At 48.1% G+C, this 12,283-nt stretch overlaps 5 protein-coding genes across 5 annotated transcripts; 1 reads left to right on the top strand and 4 right to left on the bottom strand.

Annotated features, from left to right (window-relative positions):
* Window positions 1–200: 200 nt before the first annotated feature.
* On the top strand, window positions 201–947 carry BKA55DRAFT_692054 (autophagy-related protein 16; the record flags this gene model as incomplete). The annotated part of the gene is made up of 3 exons (XM_046199718.1): window positions 201–285; window positions 380–717; window positions 774–947. 3 exons carry the CDS (start codon window positions 201–203, stop codon window positions 945–947), a joined length of 597 nt encoding a protein of 198 aa, XP_046047469.1.
* A 143-nt stretch (window positions 948–1,090) lies between these two features.
* BKA55DRAFT_515637 (histone methylation protein DOT1-domain-containing protein) lies at window positions 1,091–2,680 on the bottom strand (the record flags this gene model as incomplete). Its single annotated transcript, XM_046188024.1, has 3 exons — window positions 1,091–1,119; window positions 1,153–2,072; window positions 2,127–2,680. The coding sequence occupies 3 exons, from the start codon at window positions 2,678–2,680 to the stop codon at window positions 1,091–1,093; spliced, it is 1,503 nt and encodes a 500-aa protein (XP_046047468.1).
* A 618-nt stretch (window positions 2,681–3,298) lies between these two features.
* Window positions 3,299–5,267, bottom strand: BKA55DRAFT_573435 (uncharacterized protein). The gene has a single exon (XM_046193207.1). It carries the CDS (start codon window positions 5,011–5,013, stop codon window positions 3,784–3,786), a length of 1,230 nt encoding a protein of 409 aa, XP_046047467.1. The 5' UTR covers window positions 5,014–5,267; the 3' UTR covers window positions 3,299–3,783.
* A 427-nt stretch (window positions 5,268–5,694) lies between these two features.
* Window positions 5,695–7,180, bottom strand: BKA55DRAFT_515834 (uncharacterized protein; the record flags this gene model as incomplete). The annotated part of the gene is made up of 4 exons (XM_046188039.1): window positions 5,695–6,264; window positions 6,316–6,763; window positions 6,814–6,941; window positions 6,989–7,180. 4 exons carry the CDS (start codon window positions 7,178–7,180, stop codon window positions 5,695–5,697), a joined length of 1,338 nt encoding a protein of 445 aa, XP_046047466.1.
* A 1,190-nt stretch (window positions 7,181–8,370) lies between these two features.
* Window positions 8,371–12,236, bottom strand: BKA55DRAFT_573432 (P-loop containing nucleoside triphosphate hydrolase protein). The gene is made up of 3 exons (XM_046193206.1): window positions 12,172–12,236; window positions 11,791–12,083; window positions 8,371–11,741 (listed from the first exon to the last, which is right to left on the bottom strand). Exons 2-3 carry the CDS (start codon window positions 11,851–11,853, stop codon window positions 8,622–8,624), a joined length of 3,183 nt encoding a protein of 1,060 aa, XP_046047465.1. The 5' UTR covers window positions 11,854–12,083; window positions 12,172–12,236; the 3' UTR covers window positions 8,371–8,621.
* Between the last annotated feature and the right edge of the window lie 47 nt (window positions 12,237–12,283).

Here is a 12,283-nt window from a genome sequence, read left to right as displayed (position 1 = left end):
GCTAGCTCCTTGTCCCGCTAATTTTAAGTTCCTTTCGGCGGTTGCATCATCTCACATGGCGGGAAAGAATGAGCGGTGCAAGTGCATGCAAGCCACCCTCTCAACTCAACTCATTCTCTCGTCACTTTTGCTCAACTCAAACTCATCTACATCAAAACCTCATCATCTGTCCTCCAAAACAAACATCATACCCACTCACAATGCCAAACTGGCGTGACCAGTATCTCTCATCCATCAAGGATGCGGAGCTCAGTAATCCCGTCAACATGGAGCTTGTTCAGACTTGTTCGTAAAAGCACCCCCACATAACCCCTCCTCCAGCATGCGACAGTATCATGCGAGGATACGAAAGGTTCATCAAACTGACAATGATTCCAAGGCTCGCAGATGGCAGATCGCATATCTGCTCTGGAGGCTGAGAAGAATGGACTGGAAGCGCTGGTCGCAAATAGCGGGACATCAACTGCACAACCCACCGAACCCTCGACAAACGATCCTGTTGTAGCGCAACTAAAACAAGATCTCGCCGAAGCCCTTCGATCAAAGGGCGTCGCCGAAAAGCGATTGCGCGCGAGCGAGGAAGAGTTAATGCAGCTACGGGCAAAGTACAAGGCAGATACGAAATCGATCCGCGAACTCACGGCCGATAGAAATAGTCTTACCACCAGACTAAAGGATCGGGAATACGAGTTGAGGGAAAAGCGCAAGTTTATTGAGGTACGTATGGCCCAAATGCTACAATTCACCACCACTGTTGCTTACGGCGACACCAGCAAGTGCAAGATGAGATGATTGCGCTGAATCTACAAATGTCTATGGCCGAGAAGGAAAGAGATAAGGTGAAGAAGGAGAACAAAGAACTGGTGGACAGGTGGATGAAGAGGATGGCACAAGAAGCAGACGCTATGAACCTCGCCAACGAACCCATCTTCAAAAAGGGACGATAGTCGACGATCCATAACGCAAAACAAAGGAGGTCAATCCAAGACACGAGCCACGATATCACGAAAAAAACAAATACTATATGGAGTATCCTGTAAGTCCGAACATACCCTTATACCCCACGCTGATGTAACCGTCTGCCCTATCCCTATTTCTCCAACACCATAATCTCTGCCACTGAGTGCTTATGAAGCTCTATAGTCTACTTACGCGTCGAAATGAAGTACGATCCTCCTGCATTAGTCCAACTCACATAACCCTCAGGGTATGTGCACTCTTCCACCTCCAGGATGGTGCTGCCAACGTCGTTGATGTTGTGGTTGTTGCTCTTTTCCGCAACAAACGATTTGAGCGACACAATCTTACAGCCCGATTTGAGATCCAGGAACATACGGACCAAGTCATCGTTCAGCTGCGAGGTGAAGGCCTTGTTGTTCACAAGCACAACATCTGCACGCTTGAGGGCCTCATGGATGGGCAAATTCTTGCGGAAATCGCCTCGTTCCAGGTGAACCTTGCCTGGTCGAACTCCCCAGAGCATGCATCGGGCATCAAACTCCTTCTTTTGCTCCTCAGCAAGATTGCACGCATTCTCCATCATCTCGCAACCCCAACTCTCACAACCAATCTCGAGAGCCGCTTGCAAAACCACATTGCCAACACCTGAGCCTAGATCAACGAAGACCTGACCAGAGGTCATTCGTGTCTGCTCTACCAAAATCTTAGAAATGAAGGGGTGGAGGAGCTCGCCATAGACATAGTCGGTACCGTTCTCATACTTCGAAAGAAGTTCCACCTTGAGAGCCACTGTTCGGTCATAAATCTGATCAAGAATGAAAGCCACAAGGTGTTGGGGGAGCTCATGCATTTTATCGAGGTTCTTGGCAATTACACCGTCCTCAACTAGAGCACGAAGCTTTTCGTTGTATTCACGCAGAGCTGCCTTGAAACCCATCAAATCCTGGATGTTCCGGTTGGAGGCCTTTTCCAGTCTTCGAATGATACCACCATTGGGATTTGTGAAAGGCTCTGCTTCCTCTTCGGTGAGGTATGTTTCGGCTACATGGCGAACCACCTTGATGCTGGCTTCGACGGCATCGATCTTGTCTTTTCCCCATACTAGCTCATACCTGTAATCATGTCAGCATTAGTTTTTCAAGTTCGGGGTTGCCGGGGAGACTTACTTCTCTCGAGGTTGCAAGCTGGGATATTGTAGTCGGATAGCCACATCCTCCTTCTGGGCGCCCATCACAGGCACGCACTTGTGTTCAAGCGAAGCCACATCCACGGCATGAATGAAGCTTCGACTGTCCATCCGATCCTCAAAGGCTCTTACGCTTCTCAGTTTGCGGTTAGGGTCAACAAAGCTGCCATCTTCCGTGCCTTTGCGTTGTCTCTTGGTATCAAGAGTCATCCATCCGTCGTCTTCGCCGTCACTGTCTTTGTCGAACTCGATACGGTCGCTAGCCGGTGATCGACGGGTGACGGACGGTGCCTTGCGCTTACGCTCGAGTCGCTTCTCGTCGGAAGATGAGGGGTACGGCGAGTGACTAGCCTGTCGTGCCAGTGGTTTCGGCGAGGGACGGTGAGCGGAGGAGGAGCGCGATGCTGAGCCGCTGAGTGCGGAAGTGGGTTTGAGCTTAGGTTTCTGGGCAGGTCGGTCGACGACAACCTTTTCGATCCTGATCTTGGGAGGGTCGACCTTGATCTTGTTGTTCTTTCCGCCGAAGAGACGCATCTTGTGTGATTAGGAGGCCGGTCCTAGTAATCCAACAATGTCTTGAAAGGTAGAGCGCCGACGGGGTCTGACTTGAGTTGGGTCACAGGTCAGGGATGGAGGGGTTCGCGGTGGCGTGTGCGTGTCGCTCCCGGACGTCGGCAATGTCGCGCAACGGGTGGGACTAGATTAAAGAAGATGGTAAAAACAAGAGAGAAGAGTACGAGAAAAGGAACGTGAGAAGTGAAGTACGAGGAAGAAGTTCCAAAAGATAATCGGTATTAGACAAGTATTGAGTAGGCTCTGTTGTAACGTGACTCTTCAGTATCGCATCGTGGCACTTTAATGTCAAGATATGCAGAGTTCAAGTTTCGAGGCGACTTTCGGCAATCCACCACGAAATGGCTGAATGGCTGCCTTCAGTTAAATGAGTGGAGGCCCCGGAGCCTTACATCAGCTGGAGCCGGAGGTCCCCTGGAGGAGGCCGCTAGTCCCACTGTAAATGCCCTGGATTTTCTGTTTGCCTACTAAGGTTGAAAGAAATATCTTGACTGGTTAGAATTTTCAAGGTGGGTACGTAACGTTGGGCACGTGGGGGGTTTTTCCCTTTCAGCCGCAGATGGTTGCCTGGAGGGTTACCCTACAGTTATCATGCGAATAGTGGCATTCGATTTTTTATTGGGTCATGTTTTTCATTTTCATCTGTCTATTCTCTATTCTCTATTCTCCTTCTTTACCTCCGTCTACCCAACTTGCTAGATGTTTTGACCATCTAATATAACTGGAATTTTCCATAACAATCATCTATCCTTCTCTGTTCGCATTTCTAGCAAGGCTTAATTGCATCTGCATACCTGCCTCCTTAATGACACGGACAGTTATCAAATAGGTTGGAACACCGTGCAATCGCGTTGAAAGCACCCTGTTGCCAGTATAGCCTTTGAATGTTAGCCGACTCATGATGATCATATGTGTGCTCCTCAGGCAGATCAAACTCGACCATGCTGATCTCGTCCTCCAGGTGGAGGTCAAAGCCGTACATCTCATGAGCCTCCGAGAATTGAGTTGACCTGAGAAAAGAGGTTAGCTATATATCATGGCTACAAAAGGGCTTGTGTGAGAACTTACTGAAACTTGATCATTGGCTCACCAACACAATGATCGACAATGATATGAATGCCACTGACATCTACATGCCCGAGTTTGCTGTTGAGATAAAGACGCTCGGGACGAACTTTGACTGGAATACGATTTCCAGCCACTCTGATTGCAAATTCCTTGGGCATCTGAAGGGGATTCTGAGGGAGCTCCTGGCTGTAACAACATTCCTCGCACTCCATGTAATCTCTACCTTTGTCGCCCCCGAGAATCATGAGAGCCTTCTGGTGACAGCAGTCTGGAATAGGCCTGGAAGCCTTCTCAAGTTCGGCATCAAATGAATCCGGGAAGTAGGGTGGAATATCCGTACGACAATGTGCTTTGTCAACCTCGACGTAGTTGCCCTTGCATGGCAGCTCATAGTTGGTACATAATGGGCACTTCAGAGGGTGTTCCTGGTTTCCAAGCTCACAGATGGGTCGCTTTCCGGTAGCTTGAAGAGTCTGTTTGTGGTTGAATCTCACTCGACTGCTGGCATCGTTGATGGCGTTGTGTAAGTCGACTTTGAAGTCTTGAAGACTCTTGACAGTCCAGGTCTCATCACAGACGGGAAGAGCCAGTTTTGAAAAGTCAGGCTTCTGAGTCAAACCGCCCCTGATAATCTCTTGAACCTGGTTGTTGACCATGGATTTGCGCCGAGAATACCAATTCTCTGCAAGTTGCATAAAATGACCCACGCAAAGGGTTGAGAACTCATCGTGAGGATAGGCCTGGAAGAACTCAAAGTTTCGTTCCTGTCCGATCTCTGCCCAGCTTTTGGTAAAACTTCCGCATTGGAATGTCTTAGGTCTAAGCTTAGACACTTTCTCTTCCTCGTCATCGCTGGTCTCTTGCTCCTCAATAGCACCTGATCCAGCAGGAGTTGGAGACTGAGGAGGTTCGTAATCCTCGTCCTCCAGGTCTGCCAACCAGTTGAGAGTTTCAGGGCGAGTCACGGCCTTGGGAGTTGAGGTTGTCTTTCTTATCTTGAACGGAATCGGGCTATCGCGGCATGTCTTTTTTCGCTTGGTCTCGGGTGGTGTAGGAAGGAATACTTGACTAGTTATAGGTGTTGCAATGCTTGATTCTGGTGTTGTTGTTCTGGTAGGAGTCATCAATGATGCTTCAGAAACTGTTCGAGTTTCTTCAGTCGTCGACTTAGAACGACGTGTGGTAGCCATGATGATAATTTGTGTATAAGGTTTCCGATGTTGCATGAACTTGGTGTTTATTCACTATAGGGAGCATGTAGAGTCCCTTATATGTAAAATTATGAAGAAAGGCCTGGTAATTCCTTGTTACATAGTCTTGATAACCATACTTTGCTACACTGTTCACTGTCTTTGAAAGAGCCTATTTAGTTCAGACAAAGATGACACTATACTGGTCATTCTTTAACTGGGCTCAGGCCCCGAAATAGAGAGAACACCACTAGGAGCAAGGATAATAAGCCTCGGCAAACAACAAAGGCTCATTGTGTTAAGACTTTAAGGTCATTGAGAGCATACTGCAGGTTTGGTAGTTCTTACGATGGAGCGCCACTACGGCTAACACTTCGCTATGGTGTTTCATAAGTAACGAGCTCAGTAATATTTAACTAAAATACAGTATATAAGTTTTCCAATAGTTGAAGTGAATGAAACCCAGAAGCTTAGGAGTCTGCATGCTAACACATCGCGAACCTCCAAAAAAAAAAAAAAACCCCTCCCATTTTGAACTCATAATGATTGAAGCAATGGAATCTCATATCCAACCCAGAAACAAATCTATGAGCTTTTTTCTATTTTTGGTAACTAACGTAGAATCGTGAATCATGCAAGTCGATGTAAAATGTGATCATCTTTGTCGTAACTTCATATCAGAAGACAAAGGCATTATGGATGTTCGTAACAAAGGCGTTAAACGTTTTTGCCGTATCCGTCGTGGTGAACTCGAGCTGAGAGTAGAGACTCTGTTCCCTCAGATTGAGGCGAGTTCACCAGAGTTTCTGACCAGGAAACAACGGAACTGTCACTTCTCGTGCTCAGTCGACCATATCCATGGTCTGAATCAGCAGGGGCTGAGGTATCGATGCGCGGGAGGTGTATGGCCGCGACCTTGTGTGTTGTCTTGGAAGCCTTTGGTCTCTTGATGCTTGAGTCAGGCATAGTATAAATGAGGCCAAGTGAGTTCATGTGTACTTCACTCTCGCTGGCAGTGGGCGACATGGGGCTAACGCATGTAATGCGAGACGAGCCTCGGCTCTTTCGCCTCAAACTACCTAGAGATAGAGCTCCGGAGAATCTGGAATCCACGATAGTGTTTGGTGGAGTTCGGTAGACACTCAAAGAGGACCCAGCTCTTTCGACAATGGGAACTGCCCATTTCTTGAACGTTGGGAATAGCATGGGGATGTTTGTTGTCATGATGGCGACAAAGGTCTCGCGAACTGCCCAAGAGGCTGCAAGTCGAGGGCCATTTATTGGATCCTGATCGTGGTTAGATGCATGTAGTGAGACTTGTGATTGGGGTATACTTACAGATACAAGCCGCACAACCCGGAGGATAGCGGCCATAGTGACAAACAACCCACAGCTGAATAGGGCAATGAGCCCGATCTTCTGAGGCCAAGGCATAGCAGCCTTCCAAAGCATAGGCATAGGAATCATGATGAGGTAGAAGTCTGTGGCCAAGTTGAAAGCAAGACATGTCCATATCAAAGCAGGCGAAATGGCAGCATGGCAGAAAGCTCCGGGATCAGGGAAGATCTGCCACCAGTGGTCGAAGGGGCGACAACTGAGAAGGAGATTCATCTGAACAATAACGAAAGAAGAAATAATGAAGCCAAAGCCGATGATGACCCGAACTCGATGACCTTGGAGGTCTTTTGTAAGTCGATAGTAGAAAGTGCACATGGCTGCTTTGAGGATCCAGAGGAGGGATGAGTAAGTTGCCCATAGAGCTAGTTGGATCTTGGAGCCAATGATACTGCAAGTATTAGCATAAATAACCAAGAGAGATGGAAGGGTTTGACCTACCGAAGCTGATATTCATGATCTTCCGGCTGCAAAGAGGCTCGTTGTTCGTCGGTCATCGAGTTATTCGCCAGCCCTTGAGCAATATTCCCGACCGAGTATGCCAGTCCTGTTTCTATAGCGTAGATGCCCTAATGCTGTTAGTATCATGCACCCACATCAGATATTCCTCACTCACAGCGGCCAAAATGACGAGATAATCATCTGCCCAGAGGTTCCTGCATCCAACAGTCCTGATCCGCACACACGACCTTAACACGGTGACCAGCAACGCAATGCCAAGTAATGTAAAGGCCTCTATATTGAAGGCCTTGAGATTGACCTCAGTCATTGCTGCAGTACTTCCTTCAATAGACGCCTGGGGATCCATGATGAGTTGAACTGCAGCTCGCATCTGAAGCAGAACAACTAGAACCAGTCCGTCGGGGAGGAAACCCGTGATATAAGATTGTCAGAAATATCGGATCTGAAGCCAGCGGCGAATTTGTGCGTCTAGACACTCTAGTCCTTCAACCTTTACTTCTTTTAGGGTCCATCTCCAATACTCCACGTAAAAATGCTCCATGTTTCTGAATCCAGCCTCTTCATCCCTCACATCCCTCAACGGAAAAATCAAGTCCTACTAAGTCATCTTTGCAAAAAGAAAAACTCAATCTCTGCAGATGGACTCAAACCAAACGAGGAAAAGTCGAACGGGCCGTCGTGTTTCGTGGCAGAGACAAAAAAGCAACGTTAATCCACAGGGGACGCTCGGCTTCTAGTTAGCTGCCGAAATCGTGGAGAAAGTGCCGAGTGTGTGGGAGCAAGGGTTAAGACCGTCAGGGGTCAGAATGTGATAGTCTCTCTTTTCGCAGTTGACATGTCACTGTTTGATCTGAGGGTAGTGGAGAATAGAGACCCAGCCGCGGCTCTCGCCAAGTTTCAGCTCGTATTGGCACATCAGGTACTCTGCGTAAAGACCTCATGTCGGATGAGGGAAGCTCAGCTTAGCCACCGACCAGTTGATGTGAGGGGAAGAGATCCGATCTGGTGGCGAGACACGACAAAACGTGTACAACGTGTGCTCACAATACAAGATTGGGCTGGCCTGTCTTAAACATAAAGTAGGAGGGAAAGCATAGTTGGTCAAGTAAGGTACGGAATCCAAAGAAGGCTGGTTCTATGACTATGTGGATTGAGCCTTACATGGACCTGCATGAGAAAACCTTGGAACTTGCAGACTGTCGATTGCTTGAGGTGATTTTTGACGACTTTCGGCGAAGTTGATGACGATAGAAATGCAGGTCATCATGATTCTCGATGAGTATAGGGAGAAGCTGAAGAGAAGATCTCGATCGACTGGTTTTGTACGGGCAAGAAAGGAACAGACAAGAAGAGAAGAAGGAGTATGAGAAAACGAGATCCAGTATTGCATCCTAGAGACGATTGCCACGGAAGAGTAGGGAAGTATCACAACTCAGGCCATAAGAATTATCAGAACTAGGACATACGTAAACAACCTGCAGTTCTGGGGCTTTACCAATATGCCTTTATCCAATTCACTCAACTGATTTGTTATAGCAAGAAACAGGCTCTTATAGCTTAGGCGTTAGCGAGGCACACCATTTATAATTCTCCCACAATATCTATTTCAAAACTGATATCTGTCAAGTAAACCCATGGAGTTGTGCCTGTAACATATTCATCTGATCTCTATGCAATGTGGAAGGGCCCATGTTACACTGCGGCCGATGAACGCATGCATACTACAACTACACTGCCACAGCAGGCTATATCATAACATGCATAATTTTATTGTTTCTCAAATACATCTACCTCTTCAGTGTCTTTTGCTTCTCTGCGTCCGTAGCAATATTTCTTCCTTCAACAAGCAGTCCCTTCTTTCTCCTCACACCATCCATATATCGCTTCGCCACGTTCTCCTTGTCAGCCAACTCACCAAGATCTTCGAGATCATCTTCTGTAAAAGGTACCCAGAAAGGATCTTCATCTAGAATCTCGAAGCCAGCAAAGATCAGCTGTGGCTGGGCTGCGCCACTGGTACGCTTGCGCATCTCATCCGCGAATCCGAAACTCTCGGCTACGGGAACCAGTGCTTGAATTGTGAAGAATGGTGTACCCTCTTTCATGAGTTCGGCGTTGACGCGGCCGCGACGACGGGTAAGAACATCATACACGCGACCGAGGACTTCTGTAGATGCTTGAATCTCAACACTGTACATGGCGAGCATGAGACGGGGAGACCAGTCCATGAAACCTGCGCGAAGAGAAGATTGGAATGTCCTGATGATCTCACCAGTCAGACGGCCAAGCTTGTCGCGTGCAGAGGAGTCATCCTCGGCGAGGTTCAGGGTAACATCCTCAATAAAGACTGCAACGCCCTGGAGTGGCTCATTGCACAAAGGACCTTGGGCCGTAGCAAGTTGGAAGGCGTATGAGATCTTGTCAGTAAGATGGCTAGGATGAAGAGACTCGTCAGCACGAGGTGCAGTTTCGACAGCCTTTTCAGTAGCAAAAGCCTTGGAGAAGATACCATCTGCAGTAGCATCGATAAGGAGGTTTGGTCCAGTACGTCGAGGTCCGAAAGCCACAATCTTATCAATACAATCCTTCCAGATATCTCTGCCCTTTCCACTTTCAAGCTTCTCCTTAAGTTGCTTTTTGAAGTCTTCCACGGACAGAGTATTTCCAGCCGCAACATCAGCTTCAGCGACAATCTCCTCATCCTCATCATCCTTCTTGGCCCTGCGGTCGTAGACTCGCTTAACAGCATCGCCATTCTTGACCAAAAAGTCTGTTACGTTTTCGGGAATCGGTTGCACCCGGAGCGAGAGAGTAACTTGCTTTGAGCTTGTTGTAGCAACAACGGCACCACGACCGAGTTCCTTGTTCGCGGGAGGTCGCATCTCTTCAGCTCGGACAATTGTCTCTCGGTAGGGAACGATGGGAGCACCAGGTTGAATATCACACAGGGCAAATCGCTCTTTGAGATCAGTCAGACATCGCTCAAGATGCAGCTCACCTGCAGTCAACAACACATGTTCACCGCTGCCCAGAAGCTCATACTCAGCACAGGGGTCGCTCTGAACCAAAAGCTTGAGGCCATGAATCATCTTGTCAAGATCGGCGGGGTTCACGGGCTCCAGTGCAACGCGAACGATAGGCTTGCCCAACATGGTGACACCCGCGAGGTTAACGGCACCGTCGCGACGACTGCACAAGGTACCAGATTTGAGAATCTTGCCCTCGAGACCACCAATACCAAAGACACAACCGGCAGGAACTGAATTGAGAGCCTCGAGGTTTCGTCCCATGAGCATGTAGAGCGCAGTAACAGTGACTTCTTGAGGCTCAGGAGCAGCGTTAGGCTCAGCAGGTGACCATTTTGGAGGAATAACGTAGAGCTTATCGCCGACGGAAAGCGTTCCCGAGTAAATACGAGCGAAACCGATAAGGTGCTCAGGATCAACCTTCTTCTCTTCCAACTCAGGGGCGAAATCGTCAAGGTTGATGGCATCCATGGAGGTCGCGATGCTATCAACACCGTTCTCACCAGCCGCAGCCTGGGCTCGAGCAGCTTCAGCTCGCTTCTTGCGTGCAAGCTCTCGAGCTTCTTCGCCACTCATCTGGGTTCCAGTGCGTCGCTTATTTTCGGGAAGTTCACTCTCGGGAACAGAAACCATCTTGCTGACGTAGGCAACAACGGGGTCAGACTTTTCATGCTTGAAAGAGATCATGGCGTCCTTGATAGTCTGATCGATATGCTCAGATCCTGGAGATTCTTCGATCATCTCGGGAAGTCGTGCAGCTTGGGCGGCCGGAGGTGAAGGCAGAGATTCAATGACGGACACTAGTAGTGCTGTTGACAAGGGAAGCCAGTTTGCGAAAATTGTCGTCATGAGAAGCTTCTGATCTCGCGACTTCAGCATGTGAGGAGTGATCTTGATTCCGAGGGATTTGGTGACCTTTTCCAGCAAATCTCGATCACCCTGGCCGTTATCACCTCCCACTGTAGCTTGGTAGACAGTCCATACTGGCTCCAGTACCAACTGCACAAACAGGGGCTTCAGATTCCTTCCCTTAAGATGCTTAGGGCCCAGGATCTTCTTCGTCTTGGGGTCCAGGTAGAAGTTGCCCCATAGAACCTTTTCCATAATTCCACGCTTAATACCCAGCTTCTTCTCGTACATAGCAGCGAATTGTCGGCAAGTGAAGGCCCATCCATCAACGGCGCTGCTGAAGATAACGTTGTTCTTCTCGGGAGCAAAGTAGATATCTTCGTCGTCTCTCTCCTCGAATCGCACCTCCCCTGTATCACTGACTTGATCGGCTATTGCTGATTCCTTGGCTGCTGTGGCTGCGTTAGCTCGTTCCTCCATTCTTTCCCTCCAGTTGAGATCCTCCTCCATACGCTCGCCCTGGAAGAAGCTTCCTAGCACAGCGTTTACCTGTTCTAATAGCTTGTTCAGGTGGATATATGCTTCTCCTGGTGTCATCTTAAGTTCTGTCACAAGTCGATCAATCTTGTTGATGACGAGCAGGGGTTTTAACTTCTCTGTCCATGTTTGGCGAAGGACAGTGACTGTTTGACTGCAGACTCCCTCAACGGCATCAACAAGAACAACAGCTCCATCACACAATCTTGAGGCTGTTGAGACTTCTGAGCTAAAATCGATATGGCCAGGTGAATCAATCAAGTTGACAAGGTACTCCTTGTCCTCAGACTCAGCATCGGGGGCTGCTTTCCGACGCATGGCGAAGTAGAGTGAGATAGCGGAAGACTCCATTGTGATCCCTCGGATCTGCTCATCAGGTCTAGAGTCAAGATAGCGGATCTTGCCCGCCAGCTTTGGTGAGATGATTCCATTTGTGGCAAGGAGAGCATCGGTAAGTGAAGTTTTACCATGGTCAACGTGGGCCAGAATGCAAATCTATAAGCTGTTAGACTGTATACTCTTCTGTTCATAAGACCGTACTGACATTTCGAATATCACTGGACTGTCTTTGCAGACTCGCCAGCTTATCTGGAGTGACGACAGGCATTATGACGACAGTGATTTGAGTAGGGTAGGTTGATGTAGTGATGGTGGGGTTCAAGATAGAGGATGTCAAGTAAAATTTCTAAATATGGGGAGAAGGAATCTGCTGTACCAACGACGCAGTAGCTCTAAAGCCTTTTAATCTTCCAAACCCAAGTTTATATCGATCTTTGTAGTTGTTTGAATGATACTTTGCCTAGCAGTTACTCATAGTGTGACTAATCTAATCCTTAACTGCACACGACGGTCAGCAAATTCAGACTTCATCAGGCACTTTTGGCTCAGGATATCTGCAAATCGACTAAGAATGACTCATACATACGCAAAAGGCCTGTGACACCCAAAAATTAAGGTAATTCTTTTTGTCTAGCAAAAGCTGCTACACCTTGAAAGGCTGAATTCTCAAGCTCACAAGCTGAAGCACCCCACTAAAT

This window comes from Fusarium redolens (assembly GCF_020744475.1).
Source record: "Fusarium redolens strain MPI-CAGE-AT-0023 chromosome Unknown BKA55scaffold_11, whole genome shotgun sequence".
NCBI lineage: Eukaryota > Fungi > Ascomycota > Sordariomycetes > Hypocreales > Nectriaceae > Fusarium > Fusarium redolens.
This window is presented reverse-complemented; position numbering and strand designations above follow the sequence as displayed.

What these genes read in the sequence shown, in the direction of transcription:
- BKA55DRAFT_573435 (XM_046193207.1), bottom strand. Translation starts at nt 5,013, where the DNA reads ATGCAACATCGGAAACCTTATACACAAATTATCATCATGGCTACCACA.
- BKA55DRAFT_573432 (XM_046193206.1), bottom strand. Translation starts at nt 11,853, where the DNA reads ATGCCTGTCGTCACTCCAGATAAGCTGGCGAGTCTGCAAAGACAGTCC. An exon ending in AGTCCAGTGATATTCGAAAT is followed by an intron (nt 11,742 to 11,790) that starts GTCAGTACGGTC and finishes AACAGCTTATAG; the next exon opens with ATTTGCATTCTGGCCCACGT.